This window comes from Chiloscyllium plagiosum, chromosome 18, assembly GCF_004010195.1.
Source record: "Chiloscyllium plagiosum isolate BGI_BamShark_2017 chromosome 18, ASM401019v2, whole genome shotgun sequence".
Classification (NCBI taxonomy): Eukaryota; Metazoa; Chordata; class Chondrichthyes; order Orectolobiformes; family Hemiscylliidae; genus Chiloscyllium; species Chiloscyllium plagiosum.
The window spans coordinates 7,216,677-7,232,222 of NC_057727.1; the positions used below are offsets into that span (position 1 = coordinate 7,216,677).

Here is a 15,546-nt window from a genome sequence, read left to right on the forward strand (position 1 = left end):
CTCCGGCCTATCACCCTCACCTTAACCTCCTTCCACCTATCGCATTCCCAACGCCCCTCCCCCAAGTCACTCCTCCCTACCTTTTATCTTAGCCTGCTTGGCACACCTTCCTCATTCCTGAAGAAGGACTTATACCCGAAACATCGATTCTCCTGCTCCTTGGATGCTGCATGACCAGCTGCGCTTTTCCAGCAACACATTTTTCAGCTCTGATCGCCAGCATCTGCAGTCCTCACTTTCCCCTAGATGACACTGGTAGCAAGTTTAACCAGAGGGGCACCCACTTCATAGGGAGCTCAGCTGATATGGGAGCTGATCCCACACAGTTACCATCACTCTGCATCAAATCAGTCATCCAGCCAACTGATCTAACCAATCCCCTATACTTTGGTATCAAACACACATTAGTCTCCTATTAATAAATTCACCCACTCTTACTTGTAGCAGCTGTAGCTGTTGCAGGGACCCCTTCACGGTTCCCGAAAAGTGAGGAGACTCTGATAATGTAGTTCGTCCCTGGTCGCAGGTTCAGGATGTCAAACGTGTTGGTGTTTGCTGTAACCAGCCGTGTAGTCTCCAGGCCACCTGTACCCAGAGATTCATTTATTAGCTCCCTCATCGATTTCCAATACAAACAAATGCACAATGGTGTCTGTGTGTGTATATGTGTGTGTATAGTGTATATGTGTGCAGATATATGTGTGTGTGTGTCTATAAGTATGTGTCTGTGTGTGTGTATATGTGTGTCTGTGTGTATGTATGTATACGTATGTATGTATGTGTGTCTATTTGTGTGTGTATGTATGTGAGTATATATGTGTGTGTACATTATTTGTATGTGTGTGTACATCTGCGTGAGAGTGTCTGGGTATACATGTGTGTGACAAACTGTGTATTCATATCTGTGAGAGAGAATGTGTATACATGTGTGTGCGTATGTGTGTGTGTGACAGTGTGTGTGAGTGTGACAGAGTGTGTGTGAGTGTGACAGAGTGTGTGTGAGAGATGGGTATGTATGTGTACATGTATGTGTGTGAGAGAAAGTCAATTTGTGTGTGCATGTACGCGTGTGTATATGTGTGCGTGTCTAGGAGTGTGCGTGTGTGTGTCTGTGTGAATGAGAGACAGATTATAAAGTGTGTTTTTGCATGTGTGAGCATGTACACACGTGTCTCTGTAGAAGCAACAAAGTTATTCTGAGCTGTTATAAAACAATAATGAGGTCCTAGTTATAGGATTGTTATTAATACGAGGCATAAAGCGCAGTCTGGATGCCAAGGCCTTGGAGAGGCTGCAAGGGAGATTTAGCCAAAGAATATCAGAGTCACAGAACTGCAGTTACATAGACCAACTGGAGAAATGTGGTTTGTTCACTGAAGCAGAGAAGGCTGAGATGGAACCCGATTGAAGTGTAGAAAATTATGAGGGGCATGGACATAGTGGGTAACAGCTGTTGCCCTTAGTCAGAGGCTCATTAGCAAGGGGGCATAATTTTAATTAGAAAGGCAGGAGGTTTAGAGGGGATTTGAGGAAACATTTTTTCACCCAGAGAGGGGTGGGGGTCTGGAATGCACTGCCCAAGAATAGTCAAGGTAAGAAACCTCACAACCTTTAAAATGTACTTGGAGGTGAAATGTCATAGCATTCAATGTTATGAGCCAAGTGCTGGAAAGTGGGACGAGTGCAGATTCAAAGTCACTTTTTCAATGCAGACTCAATGGGCTGAAGGGACACTTCTGAACTGGTATGATTCTCTGATTCTAAGACGAAGGGAGAGAATTGATTGGGCTGTTCAAAACCAGGAAGAAGTCAGAAGAATATAGTTTCTCCAGGGATTTCTTCATCATTCGTGGGATGTGGGCATCACCGGCTAGGCTAACACTGTTAGCCTAGCTGTAAACTGAGTGGCTTGCTGGGCCATTTCAGGTAGTCAACTCACTTTGCTGTGGGTCTGGAGCCACATGTAGGCCAGACCAGGTCAAGATTAGAGACCAAAAAACTGCAGAATCTGGATTCCAAAATAGGCAGGAGGCTGGAACAACACAACAAGCCAGGCAGCATCAGGAGGTGGAGAAGTCGACGTTTCAGGTGTAACCCTTCTTCAGGATTTGGGGTGGGTGTAGGGTGAGGGGGGAGCTGCAGATAAAGGGGGTGGTGGGGACAGGAAGGTGAAGTGGGGATAGGTGAAGACAGGCAGAGGGTACGACCTGGTTGGTCAATGGTACCTGTGTTCTTCCAGCCTCCTGCTTGCCTATTCTAGGCCAGGTAAGGATGGCAGATAGCCTTCCCTAAAGGACATCAGTGAACCAGAGGGGTTTTTCTGACTTTCGGAGCACTATATTAGACGCACGGAAGGATTTACCTTCTGCCAGTCTCCACTGGATTCTGTATCCAGAGCTTCCCGGGACACTATTCCAGGTGATCTGTATCCGTTTGGTTGTTGAACCAATGATGCGCAGACCCTCAACTGCTCCCAGAGGACGTTCAACAGCAGCTGCAGTTTTGGGGTGAAGGAACAAACTGGTTAACATTGACACATGGAAACCATGGAGGAACAGTTAAATACGATGGGCACGTTGTCACATAGTCTCACTGAAGGTTTACAGGCTTCAAAGGCGATGAGCTGGCTGCATTACTGTGGAAAACAGGGAAATGTTTTTAAATTGGGAAATGAGGAGAATTAACTCATGCCCACGTGCACGGAAAGCATCCTGGAGTTAAATCCACAGAATGAGATCATTGAATCACTACATGTTAGACAAGGTATTCAGCCCATCTTAGAACATAAGCACCCAGGAGCAGGAGTGGGTAGTCCAGCCTCTTGAACCTGCTCTGCTATTTCACACAAAATGGCTGACCTCACCTTGGCCACAATTCCAATTGCCCCCTGCCCACTCTCCATAACCCTTCAACCCGTTACTAATTAACAATCTGTCTACAGTCAGTTGTTCTATAAAGTGTTGGTTTTGTTCTTGTGCAGCACTGCATTATAGAAAAATCACACTTTGGAAACAGCACTCAAAGTGTCAACGACATAATCGCGTTACAGCCAACACGTTTTAAGAGTTGGCACTTTAGAAACAGCATCCCCATTTTGTCAATTGCGTTACAGCAGATTTGTGTTAACGAAACGTGCATTATCGCAGAATGACTTGTATCTCCTCTTTAAATTTACTTCATGTTGACCACACTCTGGGGTAGTGAATTCCGAAGGTTCATGAGCCTTTGAAAGAAGTAAATTTTCCTCATCTGATTTGAATCTGCAACTCCTTACCTGACCACTCTTTCTTAATTGCTCAAATGTGGAAATGTCCTCTCTGCATCAACTTTGTTTCACATCTTATAGACATGATTTAGATTAGATTTCCTATAGTGTGGAACCAGTCCACACCAACCCTCTAAAGAGTAACCCACCCAGACCCATTTCCCTCCAACTAATGCACCTAACACCATGGGCAATTTAGCATGGCCAATTCACCTGACCTGCACATCTTTGGACTGCGGCAGGAAACCCACACAGACACTGTGCAAACTCCACACAGACAGTCACCCAAGGCTAGAATTGAACCTAGGACCCTAGTGCTGTGAGACAGCAGTGCTAACCACTGAGCCACTGTGCTCTCATGCTTCTAAACTCCAAACCATATGGGCTTAAACTACCCAATCTCTTGCCATATGACAAACCCCCTCATCTCTGGAATCAATCTTGTGAACCTCCTCTGAACTGACTCCAATACAACTGTATTCCTCCTCAAGTTAGAGAATCAAAATTGTGCACAGATCTCCAGGTCTCACCAATGTCTTGCTCAGCGATGCAGCAACACTTCCCTACTTTTATACTCTGCTCCTTTAGTAATAAATACCATAATTGCATTTCCTTCCTTATTATCCACTGCACCAGCACCTAAGATATTCTTTGATTCATGCACAAAGACATTCAGATCCCTCTGCACTAAAGTTTCTCTCCATTTAGATAACTTGCCTTTCTATTCCTCTGACCAAAATGGATAACCTCATAGCTATCACGTTAAACTCCATCTGCCCAGCCCATTCATCTAGCCAATCCATATTAATTTGTAAATTTCTCATTTGAGAATGTGGTGCTGGAAAAGCACAGCAGGTCAGGCAGCATCTGAGGAGCATCGATGTTTTGAGCATAACCCCTTCATCAGGAATGAAGGGCTTATGCCCGAAACATCGATTCTCTTGTTCCTCAGATGCTGCCTGACAGGCTGTACTTTTCCAGCACCACATTCTCGACTCTGATCTCCAGCATCTGCAGTCCCTAGTAAATTTCTTATGTCTTTATTGCAACTTACTTTCCCATCCATTTTGGTGTTATCTGCAAATGTGGCTATTGTACTTTCTGTCCCTGTATTGAAGGCAGTAATATAAATCGTAAATAGTTGGAGTCGAAAGAACCAAGCCTATGGCACCCCAAGTACTTCACGAGCACAGAGAAGTCCAAATTCTTTCTGAACAGATTTCTGGATTTTGACTTTCATTGCTCAGTTTATACCTCAGTCACTCTGTTTAAAGCAGAAATGTTTGATATGAATCCTAAATTTGCCTTCTTACGACTTAACTAAAATTTAATATAACTTAATCACCTATCTAATTCATGTCCAGTTCTGGATGCTATGTTATAGAGAGGATGGGATTGCATTGGCAAGAGCATGGAACTAATTTTATAAGATTGGTCCCAGGTCTGAGAAATTTCAGTGACGAGGATAGATGGAAGAAAGAGGATCTGTTCTCTTTAGAGAGAAGAGGGCTGAGAGGAGATCTGATAGAGGTTTTCAAAATCATGAGGAGACTGGATAGAGCAGATAGGGAGAAGCTGTCCCACTCATAAAAGACTCAACAGGCCATAGATTTAAAGTGATCTGGCAAGTGTGATGTGAAGAAGATCATTTTTAACTCAGTGAACAGTTAAGGTGCTTTACACTCCCCAGCTATGTGATAGAGGTAGGTTCAATTGAGACATTCAAAGGGTGATTATTTGGATAAAAATCATGTGCAAGGGAATGGGGAGAAGGCAGGAGTTTGGCCAGAAGTAATGATATCCGTGCCTGTTACAATTCTGTAATTCCCAGCTTCTGTAGTTTTCCTGAAAGAACATCTCCTAGCCACTCACTTTCCAGACTCGATAAACCAAGATTCACCCTCCCACAATGTTTGTGCCATTCCCAGTCCTCCACATCAAACTAATAAGCCGTGTTGCTGCAGCACGTGTTTTTGTCAGAGAATGGCTAAGGAAGAGACCATTGCATTTCCTGACAGAAAATAATTAATTGCATCAAAAGAAGAGACATGGTGAAAAAACAGGACAGGGACATGGATAATTGGCCAAATAAGGCTCCCATAAAACCAGCCAGAGATACAGAATAGTCGGGCTGAGCAATACTGAGCAGTACCCCTGATACACTTACGAGTGGTCGCTGTAATTGTGACAGGCTGTCCTTCTCGATTTCTAATCAACGCAACAACTTTCACGAGGTAATTAACTCCGCCTTGCAAGTCCGCAATGTCAAAGGTCGTTACGTCTCCAGGTACAACTCTAGTGATCTCAGGTCCTCCTGCAGATTGAAAGAAAACATCAAATCGCGTTGTCTAGTTCCAAGTTTTTCTTCAAAACTCATTCATAGGACGTGGGCATCACTGGCTAGGCCTGCACTCATCGCATAATGAATCAAAAACATTGCTGTGGGTCTGGAGTCACATGTAGGCCAGACCAGGCAAGGGTGGCAGTTTTCTTCCCTCAAGATCATGAGTGAACTTGCTGTTTTTTTTCCGACAATCAACAATGGTCTCATGATCATTGTTAGACTCTTAACTCCAGACTGTTCTTTCAAATTTAATTCAAATTCAACCTTTGCCGTAGCAGGATTCAAACCAAGGCCCCAAAAATGCTATAGTTCTGAGGAAGTCTCAACCGTCCCCTAACTAGCTATTTTATCATAGAATCCCTACATTGCGAGAAAAGGCCGTTCGGCCCATCGAGTCTGCACCAACCCCCTGAAGAGCACCTCACCCAGATCCATACCCCCACATTTCCCCTGGCAAACCCACCTAGCCTGGATACTATAGGGTGACTTCTCATGGGCAATCCATGTATGTTGTTGGAATCATAGAATCCCTACAGTGTGAAAACAGGCCCTTCGGCCCAGCACATCCACACAGACCTTCCGAAGAGTAACCCACCCACACTCATTCCCCTACTGCTCTACATTTACCCCTTACTAATGCAACTAACCTACACATCCCTTAACACATGCCAATTCACCTGGCCTGCACATCTTTGGATTGTGGAAGGAAACCGGAACACCCAGGGAAACCCATACAGACACAGGGAGAATGTGCAAACTCCACACAGACAGTCGCCCAAGGCTGGAATCGAACCCGGGTCCCTGGCGCTGTGAGGCTGCAGTGCCAACCACTGAGGGACTATGGTGCCAAACAAAAAGCCTATTTTGCCGAAACCAGGAATAAACCAGGGACCTTTAGATCTTAGTTTTGAGTTACATCAGTCACTTGGGACATGAATGTTTCTTTTTATTTACTGGAATGTGACTGGCAAATTCAGCATTAAAAGTCCAACTCCCTACTTTGAGAAGTTGGTGATGAGCCAGTTCTTGAGTGTCATGGGAGTTTACTTCAGATGGCAATTCAAAGTCAACTACATGTCTGCAGGTCTGAAATCAGACTGGGTAAGGATGGCAGATTTCCTCCCCTAAAGGACCCAGTGGGTTTTGAAGATGACTGAGCGGTTTCATGACCATCAACACGGATTTAAAATTCCTCCCCAATTTCACATAAACAGACCCACCATCACTGCGTTTCCAACTGATGCGGTAAGACGTGGCTTCATGAACACCGACCCAAGACACGCGCAGGACATCACTACGAGCTTCGAGCACACGCACGTCGCTGACCCCGGCTATCTGGCCCTCTTTGGATGCTGTGACAACAGAACAGGTCACCAAAAGCATGCATATCAAGCTGCTATCAAAGCATTTCATCGTTCCAACCTGATCCTAACACATGCAATCAAATTCAAAATGGCTTTCAGACACAAGAACATAAAAAGCAGGAGCTTGAATAGGCCATAAGGCCCACTGAATTCTCTTTTGTAATTCAGCAAGGTTGCGGTTCATCTTCTACCTAATTCTATCTTCTCGCACCATCCCCAAATGCCATAACTATCGACCTCTTCTTTAACTGGGTATAGGTTTAAGGTGAGATGGAAAAGATTTAAAAGGGATCTGAGAGGCAACTTTTTCACGCAGAGGGTGGTGTGTGAATGGAATGAGGTGCCGGAGGATGTGGCAGAGGCTGGTACAATTACAGCATTTAAAAGGCATCAGGATGGGTATATGAATAGGAAGAGTTTAGAGGGATATGGGCCAAATGCTGGCAAAAAGGATTAGATTAATTTAGGATATCTGGACAGCATGGACGAGTTGGACCAAAGGGTCTATTTCCATGTTGTACAACTCTGCAACTCTACGATAGTATTCAACAATTTAGCATCACTTCTCTCTTGATCAAAGAATTCCATAGATTGACAAGCCTCTTAGTAAAGAAATCTCTCCCCAACTCAGTCCTAAAAGGCAAAAAATCTTCTTCAAAGCTTGTGATCCTATGTTGTGGACTCCCCAGCCAGTTTCAGTTAGATTACCTCTTAAAGTCAAAGAATCACAGAGTGATACAGGACAGAAACAGACCTTTCAGCCCAACTTTTCTGTGCTGACCAAGTTTCCTAAACATTTCAACTCCCACTCCCACTCCACCAAGAACATGCAGGTCTTGGGCCTCCTCCATCGCCAAACTCTAACCACCTGACGTCTGGAGGAAGGACACCTCATCTTCCGTCTTGGGACCCTACAACCACACGGAATTAATGGGGATTTCACTACTTTCCTCATTTCCCCTCCCCCCACCTTATCCCAGTCCCGAGCCTCCAACTCGGCACTGCCCTCTTGACCTGTCCATTGTCTTTCCCATCTATCCACTCCCCCTCCTCTCCGACCTATCACCTTTTCCCTCACCTTCATCTACCTATTGCATTCCCAGCTACCTTTCCCTCCAGCCCAAATCCCCTCCCACTTATCTCTCAGCCCCGGCCCACAAACCTCATTCCTGATGAAGGGCTTATGCCCAAAATGCCCATTCTCGGATGCTACCTGACCTGATGTGCTTTTCCAGCACCACACTCTCAACTCTGATCCCCAGCACCTACTGTCCTCACTTTCTCCTAGGTTTCCTAAATTGAACGATTCTCGTTTGCCTGCGTTTGGCCCATTTCCCTCTAAACCCTTTCTGTTCATTTACCCATCTAGATGCCTTTTAAATGTTGTAACTGTACCAGCTTCCATCACTTCCTCTTCCAGACTGTTCCATACACACATCACCCTCTGTGTGAAAACTTTGCCTCTTAGCACCCTTTTCAATCTTTCTCCTCTCGCCCTAACCTATGCCCTCTAGTTTTGGACTCCCCTATACTGGGGTAAGGACCTTGGCTATTCACCTTATCTATGCCATTCGTGATTTAATAAATCTCTATGAGGTTACCTCTCATCATCCAAACTCCAGAAAAGATACATCTAGCCCACTCAGTTCCTCCTCATCTGTTAACCCAGAAATTAGTCCAGGGAAATGTTGTTATCCTCAAATTAAGGGAAAGCTTTCCAACACCTTCCCACTGTGGCCCGATTTCGAGGCTTGAAAATTGGAGAGGTGCCCCCGTGAGAGCTGACAGAGTGGGATGGATGCTGTACAGCTGTTATAACACGGTCCAAGTACCACAGAAACCTGAGGGCTCACTGCCTCAAGACTGTGGCCTGCAACCAGCACTTTGCGAAGCATTCATCGAGATCCAAACTGCACACAGTACTTCGAGTGTGGTCTCATCAACGCTGTGCCTTTATTCCTTCGTGGGATATGGGTTTCAGTGACCAAAGCAGCATGCATTGCCATCCCTAATGTCCACTTGAGAGACAACAATATTGTTGTAGGTCTGGAGTCACATCTAGGTCAGCCCAGGTCTGGATGACAGATTTCTTTCCTTCAAGGACATTACGGGAGTAGATGAGTTTTTGAACAATAATCAAGACTTAATATTATTAAGCTGGAGAATGTTCAGAAGAGATTTACTGTGATATTGCCAGAACTGGAGGGTTTGAATAGGTTGGGACTTTTTTCACTGGAGTGTAGGAGGTTAACCTTATAGAGGTTAATAAAATCATGAGGGGAATAGGTAAGGTGAGGGTTGCTGTCTTGTCCCTAGAGTAGGAGATTTCAAGACTAGGGGGCACATTTTTAAGGTGACATGAAGATTTAAAAAAGACATGAGAGGCAACTTGTTTGAATAGAGAGTGATTTGTGTGTGGAACGAACTTCCAGGGGAAATGGTGGATGTGGGTACGTTACAACAATTAACAGACATGAATAAAAACATGTTTGTAAGGATATGGGCCAAATGCAGTTTGGGATTATGATTGGAAAGGACTGGTTCGACGGAAGGGCCTGTTTCTGTGCTGTATGACCATATCATTAAGACGTGATCATTGTCTGATTATTTTTTGGGGGTGGGGGGGGATCCCAGATATTTTCCAAAATCAAATTCAAACTTCACTATCTGCTGTGGTGATATTTGAACCCTGGTCCCCAGAAAATTAGCTAGATGTTCTAAATTGCACACCCAGTGACATTACCTACATCCCTGTCACCCCATCTGAGCTAATAACAGTAAGGTCACTTCTCTCTTACACAGTAATCCCTTAGGAACAAAAGTTAACATTCCATTTCTTCCCTGTTCTCTGTTCACTGTATTTTCTTCTGAAGAAACACAGTCGCTTTAATTTAAAAGACCTGCATTTATCTTCTACGTTTGTTTTTTATTTCCTGATCTCGCTCCTTCCTGAAATGGATCATGTTTAGTGTATTTTTTTTTTCCATCTCTGTTCCCCACACCCATTCACAATTTTACAATCATTACCAGATACTCACCGGTCTTTGTCATAATAGTGGCAGGATTTCCTTCTCTATTCCCAACGATCGGAGTGATTCTGACCGCATACGCAGTGTTGGGCTTTAACTTCTGGATGTTAAATGATTTGACATCGCCACTCACCGTATCACTCTCCTCAACTCCTGAAATAACAAACAAAATCTCTACTGTAAAAGCAGCAATACATGTGTTTGTTATGTATGTGTAATGGTTATGTTTTTAATAGAGAACAACATCACAAATCTCATGAAGGTTGAACTTTACAGATGTTTTAAATGTCCCCTTTCAACTTAAGTTGAAACAGGAGGTTCAGTGTTATGGACTAGGCCAGACCACTCAAAACATTCTTCAGCAGGCAGCTCAGATCATAACTTTGCAATTTGTTTCGGTAAGTGTACAGTGAAAATTACCCAGAGTGAGGGAGCTAGGTTGACTACTAGATTTTTTAAATTTGATTAGATTCCCTACAGTGTGGAAACAGGCCCTTTGGCCCAACCAGTCCACACCGACCCTCCAAAGAGTAACCCACCCAGACCCGTTTCCCTCTGACTAATGCGCCTAACACTACGGGCAATTTAGCATGGTCAATTCACCTGGCCTGCACATCCTTTGGACTGTGGGAGGAAACCGGACCACCCAGAGGAAACTCACACAAACATGGGGAGAATGTGCAAACTCCACACAGAGGCTGGAATTGGAACTGGGACCCTGCTGCTGTGAGGCAGCAGTGCTAACCACTGTGCCAGCATGCCACCCCACAGACAACACTGTATTCACAAAATGACACAACGAAACACAAAGATCAGAATAAAGAACCTCTACACAACTCAGTCTGTATCCAAACTAGACTTAATTGTGCAGTTCCGAATATACACAACAGTCCCAATAAGCAACCCCCCCCCTTTAAAAACCCAGTATAAATGGAACACTTGTTTACAGGTTGAAGTTGAAGACCAGAAAGAGAGAGAGTGAGTTTCCACAGAGGGAACTGGAAAGTTAACCACATTGGCGTGAGATTGGAGTCACATATATGCCAGACCAGATAAGAATCCTCTTGTATCTTCCCACACAAGGTGTACATTTCAGAACGTGGTCAAATTCCAGAGAAACTCACCATCCGCACTTTTCCACGTGATTTTATATGCAGACGCCCTGCCTACTCCAGTCCACGTGATCCGGAGCATGTTTCGCCGAGCTTCAGTCACTCGTACATTGGTCACATCGCCAACAATGGGATCTTTTTGTGAAAGGACACAGAAATGCATTTGCCATTAAGTCACAGAATTTTTAATTTTACGTGGCACCAGAAACATGATCACGTTCCCTATTCGCTCCCCTCCGACCAGACCCCAGCCCCTGTCCAGGTCATATCCAAATAAACCCTGGGGTGGGGGCCCATCCCAGGAGGAGTCTCTCACCTGTCGACAGGGGAGAGAGGAGCGACCACTGCCTCCAAAGGTAAGAGCTCTCAGGCTGTTATAAAGGCCAATACTGATTGTGTCATGTATGCACTGTTCTGTTTTCACGTTGGTGGCAAAGGTAACATGATCTGCACATCCCGAACACCCTTGAGATTCTCACCCTGGGAGACTGGTGAGGGTTATGGAAAGAGGCCAGACCTTTCTTAGCTGAGAGATTTCAGACCAAGGGTGCTGTAGATTTCTGGAGCAAAGTGCAGGCACCTTTGGAACTGTACCCTGCTATTTGGCCAATCATAACTTTGACAGAACTAGCATTGTTGCCTCACAACCCGGGTTCGATTCCAGCCTCGGGCGGCTGTCTGTGTGGAGTTTGCACATTCTCTCTGTGTCTGCATGGGTTTTCTCTGGGTGCTCCAGTATTCTCCCAAAGATGCGCAGGCGGATTAGCCATGGGAAATTGCCTCAGTGTCCAGGGATGGGTTAGCCATGGGTTGCAGGGATAGGGTAGAGGGTATTGAGTTTGGGCAGGATGTTCTGAGGGTTGGTGTGGCCCTGATGGGCTGAATGGCCTGCTTCCTCACAGTGGGGGTTTTATGATTTAAATTGTCCAGTTGGTCCCAATTCCACAACAATCTTTTCATGTATTTATCCGGTTCTCTTTTGAAAGCCATTATTAAAACTGCTCACAGCTACCGTTCTGATAATGCATTCCAGATCTTGCATTCTCGATATTTTTAATCAAACTGTTCAGACACATTATGACACACCTTTGGAGCAGGTGGGGCTTGAACCATGATCTTCTGACCCAGTCTGACAAGACTCTCCCTCGACTGTGTTCTGACATATAGCGCTCAAAATGAGAAGTGTTCCATCAAGTCGACATGCCCTTGACATGCAATCATTGTCATCACTAATCTTTCACATTCAACATTCTGGGGTTACTATTGTCAAGAAACCGAACTTGACTAGCGATATAAATCCAATGGCTGCAACAGCAGTCAGAGGCTAGGAATACTATGGCAAATGACTCTGTTCCTGACTCCCCAAAGTCGATCCACCATCAAAAGATACAAGTCAGGAGTGTGATGAAACACTCCTCACTTGCCTGGGTGGGTGCAGCTCCAACAACACTAAAGAAGCTTCACACCATCCAGGACAAAGCAGCCCACTTGACTGGCATCACAACCACCACTTTCGATATACAATCTCTTCACCACTGACTCACAGTGTGTTCCATCTACAAGATGCACTGCAGCATCTCACCCAGACTCCTTCACAACACCTTCCAAACCCACAACCACTTCCATCTAGAAGGACAAGGACACCAGATACACGGGGACACCATCCCATGCAAGTTCCTCTCTTAGCCACTCACCATCCTGACTTGGAAATATATCACCGTTCCTTCACTGTTGATGGGTCAAAATCCTGGAATTCCCTCCCTAATGACATTGTGGATCAATCCACAGCAGGTGGACTGTAGCTGTTCAAGAAGGCAGCTCACCCCCACCTTCTCAAAGGGTAACTAGGGACGGGCAATAAATACCAGTGTGATCTGCGATGCCCACATCCTGTGAATCAGTTAACTAAAAAGGGCATCACTTAATGTGAAGGTACATAAAAGTCACCAAAAAGTATTAATGGCCCAAATGAGAGTCTATGGTGATATAGTCAATGAAGGGGTTAGGAACTCTGTGCCAACACTCACTGGTCTTTGTAGTCACTGTCATGATGCTTCCCTCTCTGGATCCAACCAGTCCCGAGACTTCAATCGCGTACATAGTGTTGGGCTGCAACCCCTCAATGTCGAAGGTGGTGGTATCTCTGTTCAGAATCCGATTGTCCTTGACACCTGAGGGACAAACGAATAAGATGGAGACCTGAGCACACAGGAACATCGAGCTGCATTTGTAACAATGTGGCAAACTAACCCAATGTGCTTTAGAAGAAAGATTATCACACAACATCTGACATTAGGTTTATGAGAATGGTCCCAGGAATGAAAAGCTTCACATAAGAGGAACATTTGAGGACTCTGGGTCTATAGTCAATGGAGTTTAGAAGGTTGAGGGGGATTTTAATTGAAACACAGAATACTGAATAGCCTGGAACAGAGTGGATGTTGGGAAGATGTTTCCATTGGTAGGACCCGAGGGCACAGCCTTAGAGTAAAGGGAAGACCCTTTAGAATGGAGATAAGAAGAAACGTCTTCAGCCAGAGAGTGGGGAATCTATGGTATTCATTGCCACAGAAGGCTGTGGACGCCAGGTCATTGAGTATATTTAAGACTGAGATAGATAGTTTATTGATTGTCAAGGGGATCAAGGGTTATGGGGAGAAAATGGGAGAATGGGGTTGAGAAACCTATCAGCCATGATGGAATGGTGGAGCAGGCTCAATCGGCTGAATGGCCTAATTTTTCTCCTATGTCTTATGGGTTTTATGAGCCCACACAAAGAGATAGGATGACAGCAAGTTTTAAGAAGTGACAAAGTGAGAGGCAGAGGGATGCAGGGGTTTGGTGAGGAATTTCAAAGTTTAGCTGTTTTTTGCCAAGCTCCTGTCTCCATGGAATGTGCTGTTCCTTCAGACTTGACATTGTGTAATTCTGTTCCCGTAGATCCTGCTGTCTATGGGCCTGGGTTCTACCTTGCATGGTAGAGGTTAATCTCTTATGTTAGGCTCTCCCTAACTCTGAGTCTGCTGCATCTCTGTCTCCACTATTACGTTGTGGACAAGGACAGGATTGTTGCCCATCCCTCATTTCCCATGAACCATGGGCCTTACCAGACCATTTCAGACAGTGGTTAAGAGTCAACCCCATTGTTGTGGGCCTGGAGTCACGTATAGTTCAAACCTGGTATGGAAGGCAGATTTCATTCCCTGAAGGACATGAGTGAACCAGATGGGCTTTCCCAATACCCTTGTAATTTCCTTTCAAATAATCATCCAACATTCTCTTCAAAGTTTTAATTCTAAGTAGGAGAAAGTGAGGACTGCAGATGCTGGAGATCAGAGCTGAAAATGTGTTGCTGGAAAAGCTGAAAATGTGTTGCTGGAAAAGCGCAGCAGGTCAGGCAGCATCCCAAGGAACAGGAGAATCGACTTTTCGGGCATAAGCCCTTGATTCCTGAAGAAGGGCTTATGCTCGAAACGTCGATTCTCCTGTTCCTTGGATGCTGCCTGACCTGCTGCGCTTTTCCAGCAACACATTTTCAGCTTTAATTCTAAGCAGGCCAATCCAGACCAGAGCTACACATTCAGTGCAAGAAGATTTCTTTTTCACATCACATTCGCTCCCATTGTGAATCATTTTAATTCCGTGCTCTCTGGTTCTTTGTCCTTGTTGGAGCAGGATTAGTTTCTCTCTATGTTCTCTCTCCAGTGCCCTCACGATTTTGCAAACCTCTGTCGAATCTCCTCTGAGCCTTCTCCTCTCGAGGACGAACAGCTCCAACCTCTCCAATCTAGCCTCATCACTGAAGTTTCTCATCCCTGCAACCATTTTGGTAAACCACTCCTGCACTCTCTCCAAGTGTGCCCACATCTTCCCTGTAATGTGACACCCACAACTCTATACATTACTCCAGCTGAGGTCTAAGAAGTATGTTATTCAAGTTCAACATCCTTGTTCTTGTACTCTATGTCTCTACATAGAGCTGAGAACACTATACTTTATTAATGGCGCTCTTTACTCCAATGATCTGTGCACTTATAGACCCAGGTCCCCTTGGTCTTGCACCTCCTATTGCCTTCTGTCTGAGTGTGTTCTTCCTACCATAAGCCATTACTTCATACTTCTCCACATTGAACCTCATCTGCCACCTATCCATCCACTCCACCAACCTGTCAATGTCCTTCTGGAGTTTCTCACTGTTGTCCTCACAGAGTACTATGTCTCCAAGTTTCAGATTATCCACAAGCTCAAACTAAAATTAACAAATTCATTCCCATTCTTCAATACTGAGGACTCAAGGAGCTGAAAGTACAGCTAGCAATGGGGAAGCAATTAACATTGGGGATTAGTAACATTGGTAATAAATAACATTAGGGATCATAAACACTAGGTACATTCAACATTAAGGATAATTAACATTTGGGGTCATTCACAC

At 44.8% G+C, this 15,546-nt stretch overlaps 1 protein-coding gene across 1 annotated transcript in view; it reads right to left on the reverse strand.

Annotated features, from left to right (window-relative positions):
- The window catches only part of LOC122559237 (collagen alpha-1(VII) chain-like), a 262,907-nt gene that overhangs the window by 228,675 nt on the left and 18,686 nt on the right, over nt 1–15,546 (reverse strand). The window contains exons 6-12 of the mRNA XM_043708618.1: nt 13,142–13,285; nt 11,127–11,249; nt 10,012–10,155; nt 6,830–6,961; nt 5,433–5,579; nt 2,363–2,494; nt 439–585 (exon numbers count right to left, since the gene is read on the reverse strand). Of these exons, the coding sequence (XP_043564553.1) occupies nt 439–585; nt 2,363–2,494; nt 5,433–5,579; nt 6,830–6,961; nt 10,012–10,155; nt 11,127–11,249; nt 13,142–13,285 (969 nt within the window). The remainder of the gene's footprint in view (nt 1–438; nt 586–2,362; nt 2,495–5,432; nt 5,580–6,829; nt 6,962–10,011; nt 10,156–11,126; nt 11,250–13,141; nt 13,286–15,546) is intronic.